The sequence below is a fragment of the Myotis nattereri genome, assembly GCF_964212035.1.
Source record: "Myotis nattereri genome assembly, chromosome: 16".
Classification (NCBI taxonomy): Eukaryota; Metazoa; Chordata; class Mammalia; order Chiroptera; family Vespertilionidae; genus Myotis; species Myotis nattereri.
The window spans coordinates 23038481-23058388 of record NC_138091.1 but is presented as its reverse complement, the minus strand read 5'-3'; the positions used below and the strand labels follow the sequence as shown (position 1 = coordinate 23058388).

Genomic DNA, 19908 nt, shown 5'->3' with positions numbered 1-19908 from the left:
TGTAATTATATATGTGTTTTCCGATGGTCTTAGGCGACCCCGGTGAAAGGGTCATTCAACCTTCAAAGGGGTCGCGACCCACAGGTTGAGAACCGCTGGTCTGGAGGCCTCCTGCATTCCCTGGCTCATGGGATGTCTTTGGAGCCAGCAGTGTGGCATCTTCCTGTCTTGCAGTCAGTCTGTCCCTCCCTCCCTGCCCTCTCCTGTGGTCATTGTTTTTCTGGCCCTCTTGCCTGCCTCCTACAGGACTCTTGTGATACATAAGGGTCCACCGGATAGTCCAGGATAACTCATCTGAAAATCCTTAATCATATCTGCCAAGTCCCTTTGGCCATATGAGATCGCATAGCCACAGGTTTGGGGGGTTGGGGTGTGGTCCTCTTTGGCATGACATTGTTCTTCTATCACTGGGTCAGATACCATTCCAGAGATGGGGTGGGGTGGGGTGGGGTGGGGTGGGGTAGCAGCCTCCAGCTCAGATCTGCTCATGGGCTTGTGAATGGAAGACCAAGCATCGAGTCTCTCACCTGGGGAAAGCCGGCCGGTCAGCCAGTGTGTGAGCACACCAGGGCCAGGAAGGCAGCTGGGGGGGAAGCCGTGCTTCTCCGGACTTGGGAAATTTCTGGTAGCTTCACATGCTCTCCCAGACTATGCTCAGGGCGTGCTGTTGAGGTCCGGAGAGGGATCTGCTTGAGATTCCAGGTGAGCATCTGATGCTTGAGAACCAGAGAGGACGTTATCCGAGCAGGGGAGGAGCACGGAATTCATTGTTCCGGGCCTGGGGTCAAATTACATCCCGCCCACTTCTTGGCTCTGTGGCCCTGGGTGAGTCCCTTCCCTTTTAAGTCTTGCTCATTTCTGTGTGTGTAATGAGAAAATGTAGTACCCACCTCAAGGAGGCACTTGAAGGCCAAATGATGTCAGGTGCCCACATGTTAGGGGTGTCACGTGGCGCTGGGCACCAGGGAGTGCACAGGCGTGTGATGCAGGTACCGCAGAGCCTACGGAGTCAACGGGCAGGTCATGAACCAGGGCACCCGTCAGGTTCGAGGGGCAGTGCCGCAGGTTCCAACAAGAGACGCTGCAGGCCAGAGAGACTGCAGCTGTGCCTTCACGGGGAGGTGGGGTTCAGACGCGAGAGGAGCCGGGGTGGGAGAAGGCATTGAGGCAGCGGGGGTGGCACCCTCAGAGGCTGGAACACCTCTGGCCTGTTGGGAAGACAGATCCGATGGCTGTGGGGAGATGGGAGGGTAGGGAGAGGCATAGGAGCCACTGAAGGTGTTTAAGTAAATAAGCCGGGGCCCATGTGACCATTTATATTTACTTGTTTTTTTGTTAACGTCTTTTTCTCCCACTAGATTATAAGCCACATGAGAGTAGGGACGACTGTGTGTTTGTTTCCTGTTCTATCTATGGGGTCTGGTGAGCATTCAGTAAATATTTGTTGAGTGAATAACTTAACTGAATCCCCAGATAATTACGTTTTGCTGTATGGACTTAAGTCCTTGACAAACATCAGGTGGAAGGTGGCGTACTCAGAAGATTGATCCGTGCTGGTGTGTGGAGTGGCGGGAGGAGGGAGAGGCAGGGGTCAGTTAGACGAGGCGGCCTGCAGAGTGGGATGCTGAGGGCCTCGACCACAGCAGAGGGGACGAGAGAAACCGAAGGGAAGAGTCTTGGTAAGAGATTAGCAGGATGGGCATTCAAAGCTAAATGAGGCGTGATCCCCACCCCAGGGGCGAGATGGAGCCGGGAGGAGGTCAGTGCCTACAGAATGAGGCCGCCAGGAAATGACAGGAGGGGTGCAAGGTTAAGCACTAGTTACCCCCTTTCTTTTCTTTATTATTATATTAAATTTTTTAATCCTCACCCAATGATTTGCTTTCATTGATAGAGAGAGAGGGGGGAGGAAGGGAGAGAGAGAGAAGTAGAGAAACAATGATCGTTTGCCTCTCATACCCATCCTACCGATGGGGGTGGGGGATGGCGGGGGCGGGGGGGGGGGTAAGGAGCTGAAGGGGGAGGATGCTCCAACCAACCGAGCCACCCTGCCAGGGCCACAGCTAGCATCTTTTGTTGCGAATTTGAACGCCTGGGGCAGGAAGATAAAGTCAGAGGTGCAGCCAGAAGGCCACACAGCTGGGGTTCCCATGGCCACTTTCACCCCATGCCTCCCACCCGTCCTCTCAGTGATAGATCACTTCCTCTGGGAGCCTCCCCATGCCCTTCTGTGCCCTTCCGTGTGGCATGCCCTGCCTCAGCCGCGGTTCTGATTTTCCTTCTTAACTACGCCCCCCATTAAACTGCCCCCCACATGAGGCCAGGTCCTTTGTGGTCTTGCGCACTATTATGAGGTTGAATAGGTGGATGGGTGGATGGGTATCAAATAAGGAAATGTGGAAAAGGATGAGAGAGAAACAACGCCAGAAGCTAGTGTAGGAACCCTAGCCAGTTTGGCTCAGTGGAAAGAGCATCGGCCTGCGGACCAAAGGGTCCCGGGTTTGATTCCAGTCAAGGGCACTTACCTTGGTTGCAGGCTCCTCCCCAGCCTGTGCAGGAGGCAACCAATCATGTGTTTCTCTCACATCGATATTTCTCTGTCTTTCCCTCTCTCTTCTCCTCTCCCTAAAAAAAAAAAAAAAAAAAAAAAAAAAAAAAATCAATGGAAAAATATCCTCAGGCGAGGATTAACAAAACAAAACAAAAAAGAAGCTAGTGTAGGAATAGGGTGTTTTTCCCTTTATATTTTTGTAACCCCATCAAAAGTGTTAGTGAAAGAGGAGATAAAAGGAAGAAGACAGACCGCTCAGGATTCTGGTTTGCTCTCATACAGGTGGAAGCAGGGAAAGGCCTGGAGATGAGGAAGCTGGTCCTCTCAGGGTTCCTGGCCAGCGAGGAGATCTACATCAACCAGCTGGAGGCCCTGTTGCTGGTGAGTACATTCTCTGCGCCTCCTGGAATGTCCCCCCCGTTGGACAGCGTCATGCTCCTAAACTGCTGTTGGAGTCGGAAGGAAAGAGGACCTGAACTAGCAGTGGGGTCATTGCCAGCAAGGGCCTGTGCCTCGCAGCCCCCACCCTCCATTACCTGCCCAGGGGGAGGCGGGAGAAGAGGCACCGCGAGGTTGGGGGTGGCAAAGGCCCCATCACCCATGACCATGGCGCAGGCGGTACTAATGGGTCTGCCCAGGGCGGGGTCTGCCACCACGTCCACACTGGACCCTGGGAGTTCTCCATCCGCCAACACGTTGAGGCCCTTTTGTCAGTGCTGGTCCGGGTCCTCCCTCCTTGCCGCAAGAGTGAACCGTTTGCGCCACCCAAGGCTCTCGGGCAGGAAATGTGAGGTGGGGGGCTCCCTGCTGTTTGGAGAGGCGTTCGACCAACCCCGGCCCTTGGTGAAGGTGCCTGGTTTCCTCTCCAAGCCGGAGGCATCGTTGTGAGAATGCTGTGAAAATGCTTTACTGATTTGAAATAGTGGGTGAAGCCAGAATACCGTGAAAATGTTTTCCAAAGGGAAAAGGACTACTCAGGTGTAAGGTGTTTCTACCTTTGAAGAAAGCGCTTATTCGATGCACCTGAATTTGAACGTGAAGGATTGTGGCACCTGAAGGTCTAGGTCCGTAGACACTCATTCTTACAGGAATTGTTAGATGCCCATGTTTGTACTTTTAAGATGTTGCCACCCAGTGTTCCAGGGGACGTGGCATCTATTGGCCAAGGGATAACGGCTGAAATGTGCAGATACTTCGTAACACACCGGACTGAGTGTGTGGTCATCCCACCGGGAGTTTATTGGAAGGCACAGTCATGCTTCCAAGTGAGGGACAGTACGGCAGATCAATGACGACTCTGGTCTGGGGCGGGACTAGGGCAAGACTCGACTCTGCCATTAATGACAGGCTTATTGCACTGTTTTACCATGAATGGGTTGAACCAGCATTTAAATGCAAATGAGAAAGAAAGTACCAGCATGTGTCACATAATAAGTACCGTATCATGAAACTGGTGGTGTGTTGTATGTATGTGTGTGTATATATGTACAGTATATACTGGTCCATATTATTCTTTACATGTGTTGTAGGGTTTGAAAAACCACTGGCTTTGGGCAAGCCATGCATAACCTCCTGCAGCCTCAGTTTCCCCGTATGAGGATGAGAGTAATACCATTACCATCTCTCTCCTCCGTGGGCGTGAGAGGACCAGGTGATCCTTTTTGGGACCTGGTACAGTGCCAGGTGCTTAGGCACTCAAATACACGGTGTCCCCCAAAAATGTATACACAACGTCCAATGATTATAAAGTCAGTGTTTGTTAACACAGAGCTCATTTTCAAAATTTAAAAGAAGCTACAGAAATGAATAATTTTTTGTGTCAATGCCTGTTTTCAAACTGATGACCATTCCGGTCCAGGCACTGCTGATAATACGAAGCAGTGAAATCCCAAACATCAAAAATCATTGTGTTGGGTGTTCGAGCACCCTCAATTCGTCGACTGTTGCCAGTTTTGTACCATAAACTTTATCTTTTATGTATCCCCATAAAAAAAGGGGGGGGGCCCTAGCTGGCTTGGCTCAGTGGATAGAGGTGTGTTTGGCCTGTGGACTGAAGGGTCCCGGGTTCGATTCCAGTCAAGGGCACATGCCTGGGTTGCAGGCTTGATCCCCAGTTGGGGGACTGCAGGAGGCAGCCAATCAATGATTCTCTCTCATCACTGATGTTTCTATCTCTCTTTCCCTCTCCCTTCCTCTCTGAAATCAATAAAGATATTTAAATATATATATAAGTATTTTAGGATAAATTTTCTTGGTTTAAAACTTAATCTGGCTTCACCCATTATTTCAAATCAGTTAAACCTGGAAAGGAATGAAACTTAACTGAGTTGTCATTTGTTAATGGGTGTGTACATCTTGTTTGGACACACTGTATTATCCGAAGGAGAGAACAGGCAGGTGACCAGCCAGATACATGTGAAATGCACTTTACAAACTATGAATAACGGTACCAAAATTCGGGGGCGTGGTTGTCATTACTAAAAGGATACATATTTGGAAGGACCCCACTTTTCATTGGACCCCAGTTTAAAAAAAGGAAGAGGGGTCGGGCTCTCCATCCCCACTTGACCCCTTACTAGCTCTAGGCCTTCTGCAGATTACTGAACGTTTACGCCTCGCTTTCTCCATCTGCAAGCTGGGTATACTAATATTAGTACAGTAGGTGCCTGTTATAATGTTGATGAGATGCCTAGAGACTTAACTCTTGTTTATGTCAATTAGCCGATGGTAAAATTAGTTCTGCTTAAAGCCACAGAACCTATTAAAGGCATTGAGGACTTAACTCTCAACTTGTGGGTCGCGACCCCTTTGGTGGTCAAACGACCCTTTCACGGTGGTCGCGTAAGACCATCCTGCATATCAGATATTTACATTACGATTCATAACAGTAGCAACATTACAGTTATGAAGTAGCAACGAAAATAATTTTATGGTTGGGTCACAACACGAGGGACTGGATTTAAAGGGCCAGAAGGTTGAGAACCACTGACTTAACTGTTCAAGGGGTTGCTGTGAGGATTCTATGAGTTTGTAGGGGAAGCTCTTGGGAAAGAGCCCAAGTATTAGCTGACACTCTTATTTCTCCAGTGCTGGGAGAGAGTGCAGGTTAGGGCCTGTTTGTCTCTGTCAACACAGCCTTTCCCTGAGGGGAGGGGAGGCCTGAGTTCTCGTTTCTTATCTGTCATTGGGCCTGACTTGAGTTTCCGTTTGTTGGCAAAGATAACAACAGATTTAGGGGCCAAGGCACTCCCCTCCCTGCCTCGCCTTCCTTACAGCTCCTGCCCCAAAGGCAAAAACTGAGGCTGAGACCCCTCCTCTCCCCCCAGTTTGCTCATCCTGGGCCCCTGGTTGGTTCTTTCTTGAGCCGAGGCCAGGGGGGGCGGGATCAGCTAGGAGGCCTGTTGGAGGCTGGAGAGCTCCAGGAAGAGGGGGCAGGACCCTCCCCAGCCACAGCCTCAGAGGATATGCCTCCCAAATAAGGACTCGGCCCTCTTCCCCTCCTCCCTGAACTGGGAGCCCTCCCCTCTCAGCTACCTGGTAGCTAAGCCCTTTGCTTTTTGGGATGAGCTGACAAAGGGGCTCAGAGGAGAAGAAAATCTGTCCTCTCTGAGCTCCCTCCTCCCCCCACACCCAGATCTTCTCATCACCCCACCCCCATTCCCACAGCTCTTGGGGTGTGATTGTTCTCAGCTTAACGCTTCCTGATATGCCAGCTGTGAGGTGTGTCTACCTAAGTCTATGTACACACACAGGGACACCCCACAGGAGCCTCTGTTCCTGCCCCCTGGGTTGCTGGCTGGTCATCTGGACCCTCCAGGTTCCCGGGGGGCTCAGATTACAAGTGGAGTGGGCCTGAGAGCCTGGGCTGAGGTTGGGGTGAGGGGGTGGAGAAAGGGAGACAAACCAAACTCGTGTCATTCTGCATCTCCCTTCTTCTTTTCCTCCTCCTCCTTCCTCCTCTCCCTTTTCCCTCCTCCTCCTTCTACTTCTCCTCCCTCCTCCCCCTTTTCCCTCCTCCTTCCTCCCCCTTTTTCCTCCTCCTTCCTCCCTCCTCCCTCCTCCCACTCTCTCCCCTGAGTAACGATCTGGGTTCTGCATCTGGCTGCACCCTCACCTACAGCATCCCCCACCCCAGGCCACAGCTGGCCCTCCTCCCTTAGACTGTCATTCTGGCAGTGGCTCTGTCGTTCCCAGGCCCGTGGGCTCAGGTTCCTTATCTGTGAGCTAGGTTACTGATGCCCAACTGCCTGGGCCCCAGGGAGCAGGAGGCTGAGGTGAGGGTTGGTAAGCAGGCCTTGCCGGCAGCCTGCAGGCCTCCTGGGATAGGAGGTGCAGGAAGTGGGCCGACTTCTTTCCCCTGTTTCGAAAGGCAGGTGGCTGGAGGACAGGGCAGGCAAATGGCAGTGCGAACCCCACGGGGAGTTTGAACGCCCGGCCTGTCTTCCCGAGAAGCCGCTCATGGGCAGTCGAGAGCCAGGCCTGGCCCTGAGGCCCCTCGGGGATCCTCCCGACGATTCCCTTTCTCCCCGGACAGCGTAGAGAGCCCCTGCCCCAGTCCCCTGCAGCAGGATGGCTGGCGGGGTAGCTGGCAGGCGAGCTCTCTGGCACAGGAGCAGTGCTGGGTGGCCTGTGCCTGTCGCCCGAACCACTGAGACCTATATTTGGGGATGCACCGGATGAACATGACTGCCGCCCTCGCCAGTTTGGCTCAGTGGATAGAGCGTTGGTCAGAGGACTGACGGGTCCCGGGTTCGAGTCCAGTCAAGGGCATGTACCTAGGTTGTAGGCTCCATCTGGTCCCTCTCACATTGATGTTTCTGTTTCTCTCTCTCTCTCTCTTTCCCTCTCTCCCTCTCTCCCTCTCTCCCTTCTTCCTCTCGCTCTAAAAATCAGGGGGAAAATATCCCCGGAGAGGATTAAAAAATATAATAATAATAACTGCCTTCAAGGGTCTCCGGCCAGCCAGGAACACACACCCAGTGCTTCCCCCCTCCCCCCACCCCGAAATGAAATCAGGGCTAAGACCAAAGGTCCCCAGCCTTGTCCTGAGAGCCATCTATCTAAGGCCCGTGCAGGCCTGTCCGTGTGACCGCTGCTGGTGAGCGCCCATTTCTTCCCCTTTTGTAGACGGAGTGGGAAGTTTAGGAGGAAGCAGGGCAGTTGGGTCTTGTCCCTGCGTGGGTGGCACATGAGTGCTTCCCCAGCAGCTTCTGAGAAGTCGTGACTCCTGTGTCTTCCCAGGACGGTTCTCTCCCTATTCCTTCATTCCCTCCTCGGTGGAGGTGGAGGTGACCATGGCAGGGACAGGGATGAGTGGTTCGGGGGCTCTGTGGTGACTTGGACCCTCCACTGGCCCCTGGGTAGAAGGAATAAGGATAAATTACGACAGTGACCCTGCGAGCCTACTCTGTATCCTTCCTGGAGGGCTGGGAGCCATGAAGCTGAGGGTAGCCACAGCTTCATGGGGGGAGGAGGGCGGTTGGGAGAACAGTATTCCTTTTTTCCTGGCTCCTGGTTCCTTCTGTCTCCCTGTCCAGCATGCTTACCCAGGTCCCACCCCTCCACCTACTCAGATCTTCCCAACCTTCAAGGCCTGTTCCTGTCACCTCCTCCGGGAAGCCCTCCGAGTTGCACCAGCACAGCCTTGAGACCAAGTCGGTCGGTGTTTACAGTCCAAGTCATGGAATGCCTATCTTGCTTTTGTCCACTAAGATATTTCATTTGTGTTGGTCCAGCTTACCCAAATAGAGTATTCTCTAGAGCAAGGATCGTGAGTCATAAAAATAATCTCCTGGAAAGAAAGTTGGACCCCATCACTCCCCTGCTTAAACCCCTCCAGGGAAAGCCAGATCACTGCTTGGGCTTAAAAGCCGCATTCCTTCCCTGCATGATCTGGCCATGGCCCTCCCCCTCCCCGCCAGCCCCGCTCTGGGTCCCTCTCCTCCCCCTGCCCACTGCGCACAGGCTCGCTGGCTGTATTCCAGCTCCCCTCTCACAAGCCTGTTCCTGCCTTGGGACTGGGCGTTGAGGCAGTCCGCCTGGAATACGGTCCCCTTTGCCCTTGCTTCACATCAGGTGAATGTCCCCTTCAGCACGTGCCTCAGGACCTGCCCTTCCTACTTCCCCCAGTGCGTGTATGTGTGATTATGTGTTTGGTAATTTCCTATGTCTTGTCTGTTCCCCCTACTAGATGGGAGGCTCCATGGGGCCAGGGATTTGTGAATCATGGGACACACCCCTTCAAACTCCCCACCCCAGTCTCGTCTCACATTGTTAGGCACTTGGTACATTATTTGTGGGGTGAGTAGTAATTGTAGCAGCTAACTTTTGATTGCCTTCTATATGTATCAGGTACATACTCAATATTTTATATAAATAACTAGAGGCCCAGTGCATGAAATTCATGCACTGGGGGGTGGGGTGTCCCTCAGCCCAGCCTGCACCTTCTCCAGTCTGGGACCCCTCGGGGGATGTTCGACTAAACTGGCAGTTGGACATCCCTCTCACAATCCAGGACTGATGGCTCCCAACCACTCGCCTGCCTGCCTGCCTGATTGCCCCTAACCGCTTCTGCTGCCAGCCTGATCACCCCTTAACCACTCCCCTGCCAGCCCGATCACCCCCAGCTGCCATCCCCTGCTGGCCCAGTTGCTCACAACTGCCCTCCCCTGTAGGTCTGGTTCCCCCCCCCCCCCCAACTGCCTTCCCCTGCAGGCCTGGTCACTCCCAACTGCTCTCCCCTGCAGGTCTGGTTTCCCCCCACCCCCAACTGCCCTCCCCTGCAGGTCTGGTTCCCCCCCCCCCCAACTGCCCTCCCCTGCAGGCCTGGTCGCTCCCAACTGCTCTCCCCTGCAGGTCTGGTTCCCCCCCCACCCCAACTGCCCTCCCCTGCTGGCCTGATCGCCCACAACTGCCCTCCCCTGCCGGCCATGTTGTGGCTATGGGCACTGCCCTCTTTGAGGGCGTGGCAACAATTAGCATATTCCCTCCTTATTGGCTGTGGGCGCCGCCATCTTTGAGGGTGGGGCAGTCAATTAGCATATTCCCTCTTTATTAGATAGGATGGCTTTTAATCTTCCCATCAGAGTTCTTGAGAAGGTAATATTATCCCAGTTTTACAAACGAGGGTGCTAAGGCCCAGAGAAGTGGCTTGCCAACAGCTATTAAGTGGTAAAGTCGGGACTCAAACCCACACTGCCTGGCCTGTACCACACATGGGGAACCCCCCCGACTTCCCTAGCAAGGAGCTGGACATGAAGGGTTTGTTGGTTTCAGCGCTGAGAGGGTCAGAAGGAGGGCTTCTGCTTTTTCTTGCTTTTTTCATCACGTCTGGACTTTTTTAGAGCTGAGAGGATGAGGGAGCCAGAAGCTGGAGAACTTTCTGGGTGTTTGAGTAGATGGAACTTCCTCTTGTGGACAAACTTGGGTTCTGTCACCACCAGATGGGAGGGTGGAATGAAGCTTGGCTGGAGTCTGGCTGCTGTGGCCAGCTCAGCTGGTGGTCACCTCTTAAAGACCATCTCTTAGGTCTCCCTCGGTGTGGGTGTTCCCTCCAACCCAGCACTGAGTCGCCCATTTCTTGCCAGAAGGCTTCTCTTGTTGAGAAGCTCACACCTAACCCTGTGACACAGTGGGGGACTGCCCCGGAACTTCTTGCTGTTCCTGGGTCTCCAGAGTGACCCAGACTAAGTCAAGGGCCTCTTTGCGCACATCAGCATGTCTGCCCCGGCTCCTCTCTCCCAGGGAAACGCGCCCGCCCCTCCCATGCCTTCTCTTTGTGGCAGACGCTATCTCCTGGAGGGCCTTTGGAGTGCAGTCTGGGCGTCTTGGAGGGCTTTGGGCTGAAGGAAGGTCAACCAAAGAGGAGCTCTTTATCCTTCAGGATTAATTGTTTGGTTTCAGCTTGAATTTTAAGTGTTTTTTAAGACTATGTTTGTACTAGGGGCATGAATTTGTGCACAGGTGAGGTCCGGCTGGCCCACCCCGATGGGGGCCGATTGGGGCTGAGCCTGTGGTGAGGGAGAGGTAGAGGGGAGGAGGGGGTGCGGGAGGTTGACCAGCCGGCCCTGCCCCCAGTCGTGGGGGTGGGGGCAATCGGGGGCAGGACCAGCCAGGGGGAGGGGCCGTGGGCGGTTAGCCGGCCGGCCCCGCCCCTGGTTGGGCTGGTTGGCAGGCTGCAGTGGGCATCATAGCGACTGGTCATTCCGGTCATTCCGGCGTTCTGGATGCTGGCTTTTTATATATATAGATTGATTTCAGAGAGGAAGGGAGAGGAAGAGAGACAGATAGAAACATCAATAATGAGAGCGAATCATTGATTGGCTGCCTCCTGCATGCCCCACACCAGGGATTGAGCTTGCAACCTGGACATATGTCCTGACCGGGAATCAAACTGTGACCTCCTGGTTCACAGGTCAATGCTCAACCACTGAGCCACACTGGCCAGGCTATAAATTTTAATACCTTTTTATCCTAATTATAAAATTAATGCTTACTCATTGAAGGTGATTTAGAAAATATAGAAAATCATACTGAAGAAAATACACACAAGCCCCGTTATCCCACAGTGCTCCTGTTGGGCATGAAGATGATGGATGGCTCCAGCTCCCCGCCGGTGCCAGGGGCGGCCCTGAGTTATTGCCTGTCATCTCACCCTCTCCACCTTCAGGCCGTGGAGCATCTTGGTGTGGGCAGCAGAGAGGACAGATAGGTTTCATCTTACATGTCAACCTGGGCATTGAGAAAGCGTCTGAGACTACAGCCAGGCTCAGTGAGAAAGACCATTGTGACCACTCAGTGTCTCCACAGGTACAGGGAGCGGGATGGTGGCCTGTGTGCCACCTGTTCACTGTCTCTAGACTCAGTGATGGGAGCTTGAAATATCAGTACAGCCGAGACTGGTCCTGCGTCTCTAAGACTCCACTCCCAAGTCCTAGGATCATGTTTTCTTTCTCGGTCCCTTCCACTGAAGTGCGACAAGAGCTTATGACTGGGCAGAAGGCCCTTGTGGAAAGAAGACGTGGATCCTATGAAACCGAAGAGCGAGCCTAATACAGGCTGGAGGCGGGGGGGGGGGGGGGCTCTCCAGGGCATGAGGGGTAGAGGCAATGTGTCCTGGGGCCCCCCTTGGGCCTGGCAGGGCTGCTGGGCCAGGCAGGCTCTGGCTGTCAGGGTCCCTCTCCTTGCAGTTGCCCATGCTGGGGCCTGTGACAGCAGCTGCAGCCCACGAACCACACTCAGGTGCCCTGCCATCCGTGGCCTTTTCTAGGCCAGCGGACGCCAACCGGTGGTCCACGGAACACTGGTGGTCCATGAGGTCCGAAAGGTTGGCGACCGCTGGTCTAGGCAGAACTTGGACATAATGGGGGGGTGGTAATGGGTCCCCTGGGCCTGCTGACACTCTGGCTTATCTGCCGCTCTTTTTCCCTCCTCTCTCCCAGCCCATGAAGCCCCTGAAGGCCACAGCCACCACCTCGCAGCCCGTGCTCACCATCCAGCAGATCGAGACCATCTTCTACAAGATCCAGGACATCTACGAGATCCACAAGGAGTTCTACGACAACCTCTGCCCCAAGGTGCAGCAGTGGGACAGCCAGGTCACCATGGGCCACCTCTTCCAGAAGCTGGTGAGTGTCCCGTGGACAGAGGGTCCTTCCCCAGGCCTCGGTGGAGCTGCTGGTGTGAGTGCAGCCCCGCCCTCCTGGTCTCCTTGAAGCTTCCCGAGTCCTGGAGGGAAGCCTGGGCCTCTGCTTCATGGGGAACCTGGGTGGGCCTGGTGCCTTGACTCCTGGCCTCCCCCCGTGACGTTTAGAATGTTCTAGGGATGCTGGAGACGGGCCGTGTGCATCCGTGCTCCTGGCAGGGACTGTTCCTCTCCCCTGCTGAGGTTCAGGTCTGCTATCCCTCAGCCGACAAAGGGGCACGTGCCTGGTGGATGGGCAGGGACTGCTCACCTGAGACCTCCTGCACTTCCCGCCCTTCAGCGCCTGCTCTGAGGACCCTGGAAAGCACTGAGAGCCCCGCCCGCCCAGCGTCGCAGGGAGGGAAGAGGCTGAGAGGGTAGCATTAGTGTCGGGAAAGGCTGGCCGAGGCCTTCTAGTTCCCAGAGCGTCTGCAACCTTCTGTCCTCGCTCTGTGTCTGTCTGCCTGTGTCCCCTGGAGGACCCTCGGGTCGGAACCACGGGTCCCCCACCTGGCTCTCTCCTGGGTTCATCCCCCATAACTTCTGCCAGCCCAGCGGGAAGGAAGGGAGTCAGTGGCCGTTGTTCTCAGGTGTGAATGGCGGTGGGTGGAAAGCAGCGCCTCTCTTCCGCCCCCGCCCCCACCCCCGTGATGGTGGGACTGGTTGAGTGGACAGGCCTCTTTCTTTCACTGGAGGAAACTCTTACTTGACTACTCCCAGGGCTTTAAGCTCAGCATGTTCAAAACTGAACTCCTTGCCTCTGAAGTTCTTTGCTGTTCTTCCTGCCTCGTCTCGGTGGGTGCTGCCACCATCCCATCCTCCATCCACCCGTGACTCCCTTAGACTCCCCACTTGGCACTTGCCCTCCCCCCGCCTCCTCCTCCCTCACTCTTACACAGTCCTCTTCTTTTTTATTTTTAAATCTTTATTGTTGAAAATATTACATATGTCTTCTTTTCCCCCCATCAACCCCCTCCAGCCCACCCCCACCCCCCACCCTCCTACCCCACTGTGTGTCCATGGGTTACGCATAAACGTATACAAGGTCTTTGGTTGATTACCACCCACCCACCCACCCACCCTCCCCCGCCTTCCCTCCGAGATTCCGCACTCTGTTTCATGCTCCCATGTCTCTGGATCCACTCCGTTCATCAGTTTATTTTGTTACTTAGATTCCATATATGAGTGCGATCATGTGATACTTGTCTTTCTCTGACTGACTTATTTCACGTAGCGTGATACTCTCCCTCCATGCTGTCTCAAAGGGTAAGAGAGTCTTCTTTTTTACTGCTGCATAGTATTCCACGGTGTAAATGTACCACAGCTTTTTTATCCACTCATCTACGGATGGGCACTTGGGCTGTTTCCAGATCTTAGCTATTGTAAATTATGCTGCTATGAACATAGGGGTGCATACATTATTTTTCATTGGTGTTTCAGATTTCTTAGGATCTCTTCCTACAAGTGGGATCACTGGGTCAAATGGCAGTTTCATATTTAATTTTTTGAGGAAACTCCATACGGTTTTCCATAATGGCTGCACCAGTCTGCATTCCCACCAGCAGTGCACTAGGGTTCCCTTTTCTCCACATCCTTGCCAGCCACAGTCCACTTCTTTCATGCTCATGGCCACCTGCTTTTCTCCACCAGCTCTGGGGCCCTCACCTGGACCACAGCTGTAGCCTCAGGAGTGGGTCCTGCCCCCAGGCCCACCTCCCCATCCACCTAACAGGAGAGTTATTGAGAGTCATCAAAACTCCTGGCCAGGCCTGCCCTGCTTAAACCCCTTCCGTGGTTCCCCTTGCCCACTGGATGAAGACTGGGTGCTGAGAAATGGTTAGGAGACCTTCAAAAGCCACCCTCTGTCCACACCGGGCTTCTGGCTGCAGCCGCTCCCCCGTCCCCCCGCCCCCTGTGCCCCTGACACTGAACTTTCTCAGTTCACACTGCAAGCACTCTTGACCGCTCTCTACTTGTGGCTCTAGCTGCCTGGAATGTCCTTCCCTCTCTGGTCTGGCTTCTTCCCGTCAGTTCCCAGCTTAGAGGTGACCTCCTTGGAGAAGCCTTCCCCACATGCAGCCCCTGTGGTATCCCCTCGGTGAGCACTATAACTGCCTGTCTCCCCAAAACCATAAGCTCGTTAGACCCCCAGAACCAGCCCAGTGCTGAGTGAATGAGTGAGTGAGTGAGTGAGTGAGCGAGTGCACTGGGACTAGGGAGAACGTGGAAGGGACTGAGGGAGACGGCACAGGGTGTGAGGTCTGTCTTGAGAGACCAGCAGTGCTATAGGGACAAGCACAGCTTCTAGAGCGGCGGTTCTCAACCTGTGGGCCGCGACCCCTTTAGAGGTCGAACGACCCTTTCACAGGGATCGCCTAAGACCATCGGAAAACACATATATAATTACATATTTTTTTTGTGATTAGTCACTATGCTTTCATTATGTTCAATTTGTAACAATGAAAATACATCCTGCATATCAGATATTTACATGACGATTCATAACAGTAGCAAAATTACAGTTATGAAGTAGCAGCGAAAATAATTTTATGGTTGGGGGTCACCACAACATGAGGAACTGCATTAAAGGGTCGCAGCATTAGGAAGGTTGAGAACCACTGTTCTAGAGGAAGGTCACAGCTGGGTTTGCATCTGGGTTCTGCCGCAGATTGAACCTGTAACATTAGGCAACTTACCCAACCTCTCTGTGACTTGGATTCCTCATCTGTAAAAGTGAGGACAGTAAAAGTATTCATCTCATTGGACTCTTGGGAGGAATACCTGGAAAGTGCTGGGAACAGGGCCTGGGACATAGTCCGTTAGTAAATATGCAGTAGTTAGCCATTATCATGACTGTTGTTATTATAATCACTATTATTATTAATATTAGGAAGAGGCCCCCTAGGAGGTGTTGTTGCAAGAGAATTCCACACTTCTGGTTCTGGCAGCCCCAGAGCACTCCCCAGTTCAGGGATGGCGAACGCCCAGTCATCACTCCGGCCTGGTCCCAGGAGCCTGAGCTGACTGGTGTGGGGCAGCCTCTCTTTAGACCTCAGGAGGCAGAAGAGACCAAATGAGAGGGTGGGAGGGGCACACCCGGGAGTAGAGTGGAAGGGCTGTCTCTGTTTGGTCACTGGGACCCTGCTGTCACCAGGGCCTCCCTTCTGGTCCCCGCTCCATGGGCCTGGTCATGAGTGTGCTCCCCAGCCTCCCTCCCCCAGCATCACAAACACATCTGAAGCCCCTGGGGCTGCAAGCTGGGGAGGGCCGGGTGGGGCGGGGCAGGCCAGGCATCTGGAGGCAGTTGCTTTTCCGCGCTGGTCTCCAGGTACTTGATTATCCATCGTGGAGAGAAGGGAATTAGCGTCTCTGCTGTTTGTTTTATGAGATCACCCCAGTGCCCAGCTGCTGTTTCCAAGCAACATCTACTTCCCGGCCAACAGTGCTGGCAGGCGGGCCTTGGGGCCTGTAGGGGAGGGTGTCCCACGGAGGTGCCGGTGCCTGGTATGGCCAGTGACCCTGCATTCAGGCCTCTGCCCGGGCTCCTGTTTCTGACTCGCCTCCTGCTACTGGAGGCGGTGGGATGGGAGGGTGGTGTTGCAACCTGGGAAAGGGGAGAGGACAATGCTTATTGGGAAGAAGAATAGCAATGATTTTTACTTTGGTTTAGGAAGCGACTGTCTAGCACATTCCTGTAGCTTGAGACACCAGTGGGCCAGCACTTCCCCCTGGAAAAGGAAATGAACTCCATTCCTTCCTGCCTCTCCCCACGATGATTTTTTTTTTTTTTTTTTTTTTAAGTCTGGCCTGTCTGGGGGCTGACCTGCATGGCTCTGATCTTGTCTTCTCTATAAGCCTCCTGGTTCTCACTTTCCCCTCTGGCTTTCCTGGGCCCCACCGCCAGCTTGCTCGTGCTCTGTCTCTGCCCAGGCTGCTCCAGGCCCCTGGCCTCACCTCTTTGGGTCCTTGAGGAGCGCACGGATTCTGCAAAAAAAAACCCCAAAAAACAGAGTAGTCCCGGGTAGGGCTTAGAGGCAGGCACTTTCCCCAGCACTTGGGTGGGAGCCCTGAGGAAGCCTCACAGAAGCGGAGCCTGCTTGCTATATCACCGAAAAAAATTTAAACCAGAAAGCCTGGAGAATAATGTAGCTAACAACTGTATGCTCCCCTACCAGAATTAACAGGTGTTAAGCTCTGGAGGTATATGGCAGAACTTCTTTTTTTTTTTTTAAATCCTCACTGGAGGATATATTTTTTTAAATTAACTTTTAGAGAGAGAGGAATGGGGAGAGAGAGAGAGAGAAACATTGATGTGAGAGAAACATTGTTCAGTTGTCTCCCATACGTGCCCTGACCAGAAATTGAACCCACAATCCTTTGGTGTATGGGACAATGTTCCAACAACTGAGCCACCCGCCGGGGCTATGGCAGAACTTCTTAAGTAAAAAAATAGAGCAAAAAAGTAAAAAAGCATTACAGATGAAGATGCAGGCAGTCTCCCTTCCCCTTTCCTCTTGTCCTTCCCTTCCACCTAGAGCAGCTGCTGGCAGGCACTTGATGGGTAGCCTTCTGGGCTACAGTTTGTGTTTTTACTACATATCTGTATCTTTTTATGGCATGGCACGTACTTTTTAAATAATTTCTATATTGTGCAATTCAGTCAGCATTTGTTTTGAAACTTATCAGTGCTGCTACTCCCGTAGGCAGTGGGATAGAAGGGCTGGGTTCCAGCCTGGGCACCCAGCCTTTATCCTTCTCGTGGGAGAAGGGACGGGAAGATGCATTAGGACCCTTGCCTGGTGCTGATTTACACCCCACAAGCAGTCTGTAAAAGCTCCTATTTCCCCACATTCTTGCCAACCCTTGATACCATTAAATGTTTAAATTTTGGCCAGATGGATGGGTGTAAAATGGTATTTTATTGTAGTTTTAACTCTCGTGTCCACCCTTTGCTCCCTTAAGAGGAAGTGCACACGCACAGCACAGAGAACGCTTTCCGTAAATATTTGAGGGATTGAGTGGCGGTGCCTCGGTTTCCCCTTTTGCAGAAAGGGATGGTGGCATCTGTTCTGCCTCCCAGAGGAGGGGAGGCTCTGTGTGGTCACGAGTCATGCAAAGCTCTGCGTTAGGTTCAGTGTGACACACGTGCACGTGTGTAGGGAGGCAGGGCCCCTGGCTCCTCAGAGGCTGAGGGCAACGGGACAGGGACCTAGAGGCTGAGGGAAGTGGGGACTGTGCCTTTAAATGCAGTCCCTCACTCTTAGCATGGGGAGCGGAACCCTGAGCAGGCCACACCCACACGTGCCCACCCCACCCCACTCCTCCCCTGCCTCTCCCTGCTCCCGCTAATTCCAGGATGTGAAAGAGGCGGGAGGCATCAAGGGGCTTCAAACCCCGAGAGACCTTGATGATGCTAAATAAAGCCAAATGCTGCCGATGAATTGGATTTCGAGCGTGCCAACAAAGACCCTATGCTGCTCCCCCTAATCCCCAGCACCCCCTTGTTAACCTTATTGGCTGAGCTAGTTTCCATGGAAACTGTCAAGTTCAGAGGGATACTGGAGTATATGCATCCCGCCTTCCCCCTCTGTCCCCAGCCAGCCCCTTGGAGCCGAGTTAGAAGTTTGAGCGCTGAGGGAGCTCCAGGTGCTCTGGTTAAGCTCTCATCCATTCATTAATCCTCTCTCCCCACCCCACTCCTGCCCTCCTCTCTCCCTCCTCTCTCTCCCCCGCAGGCCAGCCAGCTTGGCGTGTACAAAGCGTTTGTGGATAACTACAAAGTCGCTCTGGAGACCGCGGAGAAGTGCAGCCAGTCCAACAACCAGTTCCAGAAGATCTCCGAGGTGGGCAGCTCCCTGCACGGCCACCCCCTGACTCAGGGCCTTGGGGCTGCTCAGGGCCTTCCAGCCTTTGGGCCTCTCCTTTCCTGCTTTCCGGTTAGGCTAGGCCAGTGGTCGGCAAACTCATTAGTCAACAGAGCCAAATATCAACAGTGCAACGATTGAAATTTCTTTTGAGAGCCAAATTTTTTTAAACTTAAACTATATAGGTAGGTACATTGTTATGAACTTAATTAGGGTCCTCCTAAGGCTTAGGAAGAGCCACACTCAAGGGGCCAAAGAGCCGCATGTGGCTCGCGAGCCGCAGTTTGCCAACCACGGGGCTAGGGGAACGGTTCCCCTGATGGGTCCCACTTAGCCTGACATTTGCTTTCTTGCACTTGACATTTACCCTCTTCATGTAAGAACACCAATTTGTTTGATTTTTTTGTCATTCTGTTGTAGGTTTTTCTGTGTTAGAACAGAGGAGGCAAAAAACTAGGAAAAGGAAAAAGGCAGTATTTCCCACACAGCAGTGACCTTGAGCAAGTCCCTTCCCTGCCTTGTTTCTATAGAACGAGGTGTCGGGATTCCTCCACCTCATGCCAGACTTGCTTGGTAAAAACCACAGGGACACAGGCACCTTCCCGGGAAATTCAAATCAGAAGGTTTGGGGTGGGGCCCACGAGTCTCTTTTTAATAAGCTTCCCGGGTGATTTTTGTGTCAGGAGGATTGGAGGAAGCCTGGGCCAGGTGGTCTTTTCAGATCCTTGCAACCCCACACACAGAGAGGACGGGGCCACGTCGGTGGAGAAGTCATTGCAGATCCTCTAGCTCAAGCATGTCGAGCTCCCGGCGGCGGGCCACATGTTTGAAACAAGCTTGCTGTAGCTGGACATACGCCTGTGCCTGCTGCTGCAGCTCAGCCTCCCCTCCACGCTCCTCCGCCTCCGCGGGGCAAAGATGTGGCATTGTCCGCCATCGCCATTTCTGTCTCTCCAGGAAGTGGCAGGGTGGCTCTCGGAGCCTTCGGGAGCACAGCTCAGCTCACCCTTTTAGCCAGAAAGATGTCAGTGACAGCCCCAAGCTGCTGGCCTCACAGGCCAAGCACGGAGCTCGGGTCCCAGGGATGGGGAGCTCCGTCTGCAGTTTTGGAGGCCCTGCCTCCCAGCCCCCTGGGGACCCTTTGCTTTCTCGTCTCGGCTCTGATGCCAGGAACATGGGTGAGGTGCAGCATAGTTCATGAAACGTCTGGAGTTATGGGTTACAAGTTTGAAACTGACCTAGAGGCAGCACAAGAGTCAGACGGTGGGAGGTGAAAATGGGAAATTGGTCACCAGTAAAAGCCGGATTGGAAACATGGGCGCGTGGATCGGTGGCCACCTTGGGCTTGTTGCACCCAGCTCCCGGGGGCAGTTTCTCCTCCCAAACCCAGGGGTCAGGTGAGTCACCCTGAGCCTCAGAAGACGCAGCGAGGCCTAGGGAGGTCCCTCTGTACTGGGTCACGAGGCTGGAGACACGGTGCTTCCCCTCACAGCTCCCAGTTCTTCCTTCCTGGGAACAAACTGAACCCCCCCCCCCCCCCCCGCCTCCATTCAGAGAGGCCTGCCATGGGTACCTGGGTGCCTGAGCCCTATATGGCCCACAGGGGGCCTCCTCTTAGCCTGGGTTGACTGCCCATCCTCTGTGGTCAGCAGAAGCCCTGTGCTCACCCCCAAGGCCCTCTCGAAGCCTGCTGGCCCCAAGGGCAGAGCCAGGCCCGTGGCCCGCTGCCGGTGGCTTCTCACCCTGGCCCACGCTGACACTGGCGCTGCCACTGTATTACTGCAATCAGGCCCTCCTCTCTCCACGGCAGC

General features: G+C 53.7%; 1 protein-coding gene across 2 annotated transcripts in view; it reads left to right on the top strand.

The window, feature by feature from the left end:
- ABR (ABR activator of RhoGEF and GTPase) overlaps positions 1-19908 on the top strand; it is a gene marked incomplete at its 5' end in the record, with an annotated part of 101954 nt that overhangs the window by 23127 nt on the left and 58919 nt on the right. For both annotated transcript variants that reach the window (XM_081109381.1, XM_081109382.1), the window contains 3 exons: positions 2834-2932; positions 11992-12177; positions 17969-18076. In XM_081109381.1, coding sequence (XP_080965507.1) covers positions 2834-2932; positions 11992-12177; positions 17969-18076 — 393 coding nt within the window. The remainder of the gene's footprint in view (positions 1-2833; positions 2933-11991; positions 12178-17968; positions 18077-19908) is intronic.